Below are 6,510 nucleotides of genomic sequence, written 5' to 3'. Positions count from 1 at the left end.
TAAGCCTATCTTAACCTGTATTTATCTCTTGAGGATGACAGGCCCAAACCAAACATATTAGAATTGATTATCTGAAGAAAGCAGGCTAGTGATGTCAATTATATAATTCGGGATAGGTTAGAAAAGCAATAGCCATGCTGGCAATACTTGTCTGAATTCTGTAAAGGTAACCTGCATGGTATTTTATCATTGGGGAAGCAATTATCAAGCTTAGACAGATAAAGGAATTTAATGTAAATCACTGCAGGGGTCATTAAAAAAAAACTAATGTAAAACTAATGACCCTGGCCAAGAAAGTTCCTAAAGAAAATCATAGAAATAAAAATGTAGTATAGAATTTGTATATGTGATGCTCTGTCTGGGTGGTGTCTAAGATCATCCACGTTTAGAGAGTATTTTTAATGTTTTTTGCATCTGAGATTCAGAAAAAAAGGTTTTTGTGGTTATAAAGTGGATATTTTACTTAACCAACAATACCTAGCAGTGAAATGAAAAAATGACAAAGCAGAGATGTGTAAATGGGTTAAAGAGTGGTTATAGGTAAATACTGAAGTTTTGCTTTATTTTCCCTCTTTCTTTTTTTTTTACTTTTCCCTGATGTAGATCCTGATGCTATTATTGTCTTCCCTGTTGGAGTGTGATTGCAGAATTGGATTGTGGTTTAATGGTCAACCCATGGCAACCTCCAACTCTAGCAATACTCTGTCCTCTACATTCTACCTCACAGGTATCCCTGGCTATGAAGAATTTCACCATTGGATTTCCATCCCATTTTGTCTCCTCTACCTTGTTGGAATAATGGGCAACTGTACCATCCTGCATATTGTCCGAACAGACCCCAGGCTCCATGAGCCCATGTACTACTTCCTGGCCATGCTTTCCCTCACTGATATGGGCATGTCCCTGCCCACGATGGTGTCACTTTTCAGGGTACTGTGGTCTATTTCTAGGGAGATCCAGTTCAATGTCTGTGTGGTCCAAATGTTTTTCATTCATACCTTCTCCTTCACTGAATCATCTGTGCTCTTAGCCATGGCCCTTGACCGGTACGTGGCTATCTGCCATCCTCTGCGATATGCTACCATTCTCGCCCCAAAATTTATTGCCAAGATTGGAATTGCAGCCCTGCTTAGGAGTGCTATTGCAATGATTCCACTTCTGGCCCGTCTGGCCTTTTTCCCCTTCTGCCACTCCCATGTCCTTTCTCATTCTTATTGTCTGCATCAGGACATGATCCGCCTTGCCTGTGCTGATATCAAATTTAATGTTGTATATGGACTGGTTCTGATCACTGTGCTGTGGGGTATGGACTCTCTGGGTATTTTCGTATCTTACATTTTTATTCTCCACTCAGTGTTAAGAATTGCATCCCATGAAGGGAGGCTTAAGGCCCTCAATACATGTGCATCCCATATCTGTGCTGTGCTCATTTTGTATGTGCCTATGATAGGGCTATCTATTATCCATCGTTTTGCCAGACACTCCTCCCCGCTCATCCACATTTTTATGGCTCATATCTACTTATTGGTTCCACCAGTGCTCAACCCAATCATCTATAGTGTGAAGACCAAGCAGATCCGCCAAGGAATACTTCACCGGTTACTCCCCCACAAAAATTAGTTCTACTGTGATGTAGGCACATCCGCAAGACAATGGTGGTATTAGTACTAAGGAGGTAAACTCGCAGTGATTTATCTTCTCTGGGTATGTTGGAAACAGAGTTGCCAACAAAAGGCTATTTAAAAAGCAGAAATAGAGCCAAGAGAAAGTCATGAAGAGGTTCTAAAGGAATGAGTTGGTGTCCACTGGGACTATACAGCCTAACTTAGCATGTGTTGCATAAATCCTTTTTGACTATGAATACAACAGAGAACAATGTGTTGGAAATCAGTTTTATCTATTCTCTCCTGTTTATAATCCCAGACTTTACTTAAGGTCATTTGTCCATGATTTTTCCTTGAATATACAAACCCACATTTTTTTTTATTCTTGATATTCTGTATTTGCCATAGAATTTTATGCTACTTTATATTGTATAGTTGCTGTGTTTGTAATTCTACTTACTCCATCTTTCATAAAGATAATAAGATCTAGTATTGATATAAAAGCATATTATGGCTCAAAGCAGAAGTTATCAACCCTCATAGACCATCTGTATCACCTCTTAAATGTTTATGTACATATTCTACCCTATTGGAGCAGGTTTAATTTCCTCAGGAACACAAAGGGCAACCTCCATATTTTTTCTTTTACTTAATTTTGTAAATAATTTTAACCTTAAAGAAAGCTCAGACCTAGTTATTTTTCAAAAACCCCAGATATTATCATGTGAAGTCAGTGATTATAATCCATTGATTTGAATGTATTTTAATAATACTTTAAGGTACACTACTTATTTAAATACAAAAAATGTAGCTCATTGAGGTATAGCTACTTATAAATTTGTGGTAATGGGAATCATATAATACAGGACTTCTCTTTAATTTTCATCAAGCCCTGTTTTCAATATACAACATTATCTTTGTATCTCTGAAATTATCTAGTACATGATTGTGCACAGAATTGTGTAATAATACAAATGTTATGAATTTTCTTAGTTCACATCTACACTTGTTCAAAGGAGAAAGAAACAAGGGGAAAAAGAAGACTTTAAGAGTGCCTTATGGCTCTCAATATTTGTATAGATCTTAATAATAGGTAGTGTGTTTTCTTGTATCTTATTCTAACTATTGTTGAGCAGGAAATGCAAAAATTGGCACTATCCTTGGTGTAAATGAGGCACTCAATAATTACTGAATGTATATATGATAAATAAGTGAATCAATGATTGATTAAAGAATAATTAGTTTACATTAAAATATATTTTTAAAAAATCCTGTAACTGGCATGAGCCCGTATTTCATACAATAAAAGAAATCTTACTAATTTATAATTAGAATTTCAAATGAGGTACACCTGGAAAAATCTATAAACTTCTGTCTGCTCCCTGATTTTAATCCAACTATGCCTGTTCCCATCCTTCTTTTTTCTATTTCTTGATTCTACTTCTTGTTACCCATCTCCTTCAGCATATTCAACTTGATCAAAGAGATATAAACTAAAAATATTGAAAGAAATATAAAAATCAAAATGAGACATCTTCTTAGTATAATAATTAAAATTGATGAGAAAAAATTTTGAGAATATTAACATTATCATCAGATATAGATTGTACAAATAACAGTTAACTATTTATAATCACCTTTAAAGTAAGATCTTCAAATGCAGAATATATTTCTAACATATGGATGTTTAACATAATTTTCTTAGTGACTGTTCTCCAAATATGAAAACTTTTATTAAATTTTTGTTAATAGAATTATATTTAAAATATTGAATCCTAGATTTTTAATTTATATACCAGAAAAATTATTTCAAGTGAATATTTGCATTAATTACCAAATACTTGAGTTTGCAAATCACCTATTATACTAGCTGTTAAAAGTTATCATAAGAATTATATTTGTAAAATATATCTTTACAAAAATATTTAGAAAACACATATTCTCAAAATTAAGATAATCCTTCCCAGTAAAATAAAATTAGTGAAGAGACAAGGGGTTGAATATATGAATGAATAAATAAATGGATGGAAATATTATATTATGAATTGAGAACAGAAGGATTATTTTACTTTTAGAAACTTGATAAACGCTGGAGTTCAGTGTTCTAGTGTATAGCTAGTTCTTCTAAAACAAGAAGCTCTTTTGGTCATGCTTAAACTTACTTTAATATAAATGGACCTTCTATTTCATTTGCATATAGGTTTAAAAAGTAGGAGATGTTCTTACTCATATTACCTTGTTAGATAATGTCATGAGTTCTGAAAGCATTCTGCATTTCTGCAGAATCTGTAAAATATATACAGAAGCTCAAATAACAATTTTCAATTTTGTGTTCTAACCTTCTATCATTAGGTAAAAATACAATGCAATTATTTTCATAGTATCGATTGCTATCCTTTGGATTATGCACTCTTTATCTTTATGCTGCAAAAGGGCCTTTGTGGAAAAACATGAGAGCAGGAAAAAACAATATCAGAGAACACTATTATCCCCTTCACCATCTAAATGCTCGGCATTTTCTTCTATATAAAGCATTGTTGAAAAACACTTCATTATCCCACTTAGCCATGTAGTTATTCAATCTAATAACTTGAACAATAAAAAAATCATTACAAAGCAGCGTGGATTGCCACCTGATTACACAAAAAATCTAGATATATCCATAACATTTGTAAAGTGAACAATAGCATTATAGTTTTTTCAAGACACTCAATCCAATTAATTCAACCAACAGAGCATGTATATGCTAATATTATGTTCATGACACACATTTTATAATCTCAATAGTAGAGAAATATTTTATAAATATTTCTTTTATTAATATAGAGGTGAATATTTTATAGTGGTAAAGAGGGATTACATTGCAGAAAATATGGTAGATAAGTTTATAGATTATAAAGTATGTCCCAGGTACTATAAAATATAATTAGCAAGAACACTTGGTTCTTGAGAGGAGCTGAACTAGGACAATTGCATGTGCTTATCAAAAAAAAAACAAAAAAACAAATGAATCTAATGAACATAATTCTGATCATTTACCATGATTTCATCTTCTTAAGAATTGCACTAATATACTTTCATGCGTATTAAATCAGAATTCTAAGGGATATTACAGACTTATTCAAGTTTAGCAATCTGAACCAATCTGGGGAAATTATACTTATTATCCCCAAATCATTGCAGGTTGATGTCATCACCTGCATTAGAGAATTTCATGCTCTCCTGCTTTTGAGATACCATAGCAGCCTGGCTTTTGTGCTTCCTGAGTTATAGTTATTCAGCTTATTCTTGGGTGTCATGATATAACTCAGAATATTTCCCTGAGATATCTTGCTGTTTTGGTAATTTAATCTAACCAAAGTGAATTTCTAACAGGCATAACCAAAAGAATATTACAATAAGGCATTAAAGGAGATGAGAAACAGATATTTTCTGGAAACTAAGGGAAACGTTTTTGAGAGAAAAGAAAAGAAGTATTTTATGTATAGGTCTTACACATAAGTATGTATCAGGGAGTTTATTAAACAATTAACATTTATTATTTAATTAATTTAATTTATTAAATTTAATTAATTTAATTTAATTTAAATTAATTACATTAATTAAACTATTTATCTATTCGATAAGTATTGTTGTTAAATTACTTGTGTATTCTGGTTCTTGCGGATTTAGTGGTGAGACTAGGATCAGAAGTAATAATCCCTTACCTCATGGAGTTTATATTTTGTCCTGTCCATAGAAAATTGGTATAGAAGAGAGGTCCTGTATTACAAAAAGCATATTTAAATGACCTACATTGTTATGCTGATGTCCCACTGATTATTACCTTAATACGTTGAAACACCCCTTAATAGTACTGAAATTGCCTGTCAACCTCCTGTTTATACCATGTTTGGAAGATGGTACTTGGAAATATGAATATTTTAATTTCTATTCAAATGTTAGGTGTTCTGGGGATAGATCTGACCAGATTATTGATTGGTCAGACTTGATTGATTCAGACTTGATATTTAAGCCTGTTTATCCAACCCTAGTTTCCCATGTATCTTGTTGTTTCGTTACTTTTCAATCATTTTGGTTGGCTACAGAGCCCTAGTACTCGTATCCTTATCTCTTTGGTCTTTACCCCATAAACAATGGGGTTCATGGTAGGTGGTACCAGTAAGTAGAGGTTGGCCAGGAGGATAAGGGTCTGCCTAGACACATGGTGCCCAAAGCGATGAGTAAAGAAAGAAAAGAAGGCCAGAATATAAAATATCAATATGACACATATATGAGCTCCACAGGTTCCAAAGGCCTTTGTCTGGGCCTTCCTAGAAGGTAGTTGGAAGACTGTTCTCAAGATTAGCCAGTAGGAGAGGGAGATGAGGACAAAATCTAGCCCTGTGGTTAGAAGAGCAGCAGTGAGCCCATAAATGCTATTAAGGGTGATGCTGTTACAGGCCAACTTGGCAATGCCCATGTTCTCACAGTAGGTATGGCGGATGATGTTGCTCCTGCAGAAATGCAGCCGGAGAATAAGAAGGACACCAGGGATGACTACAGCCACACTCCGAGCCACCAGAGCCAGGCCCACTTTGCCAATGAGAGAACCTGTAAGTAGGGTCGTGTAATGAAGTGGTGCACAGATAGCCACATAACGATCAAAAGCCATGGCCAGTAGAATAGCAGATTCAGAAAGGAAAAGAGCATGAACAAAAAACATCTGTGTGAGGCAGGCAGGAAATGTTGACAGAGAAGGGCCTTGCCAGAAGATGAGAAGCATTTTGGGGACTGTAACAGTACAAAGGAGGACATCGTTGAATGCCAGCATGGCCAGGAAGAGATACATGGGTTTATGGAGGTTCCTGTCCCAGGCCACCACTGCCATAACCAGACCATTACCTATCACAGCCAAGAGGTACAT

General features: G+C 34.5%; 2 protein-coding genes across 2 annotated transcripts; one reads left to right on the top strand and one right to left on the bottom strand.

The window, feature by feature from the left end:
• The first annotated feature begins 675 nt into the window (after positions 1-675).
• On the top strand, positions 676-1,620 carry LOC109730723 (olfactory receptor 51L1-like). Its single transcript, XM_020286840.2, has one exon. The coding sequence runs from the start codon at positions 676-678 to the stop codon at positions 1,618-1,620; it is 945 nt and encodes a 314-aa protein (XP_020142429.2).
• Positions 1,621-5,673: 4,053 nt separating this feature from the next.
• On the bottom strand, positions 5,674-6,510 carry LOC109730722 (olfactory receptor 52D1-like). The gene has a single exon (XM_020286839.2). The coding sequence runs from the start codon at positions 6,508-6,510 to the stop codon at positions 5,674-5,676; it is 837 nt and encodes a 278-aa protein (XP_020142428.1).

Source organism: Microcebus murinus, chromosome 4 (assembly GCF_040939455.1).
Source record: "Microcebus murinus isolate Inina chromosome 4, M.murinus_Inina_mat1.0, whole genome shotgun sequence".
Lineage (NCBI taxonomy): Eukaryota > Metazoa > Chordata > Mammalia > Primates > Cheirogaleidae > Microcebus > Microcebus murinus.
The sequence above is the reverse complement of the archived record's forward strand: the minus strand, read 5'-3'. Positions and strand labels throughout refer to the sequence as shown.

Bases quoted from the DNA above. Each gene is read 5' to 3' on its own strand.
- LOC109730723 (XM_020286840.2), top strand. From the start codon at position 676: ATGGCAACCTCCAACTCTAGCAATACTCTGTCCTCTACATTCTACCTC.
- LOC109730722 (XM_020286839.2), bottom strand. From the start codon at position 6,510: ATGTACCTCTTGGCTGTGATAGGTAATGGTCTGGTTATGGCAGTGGTG.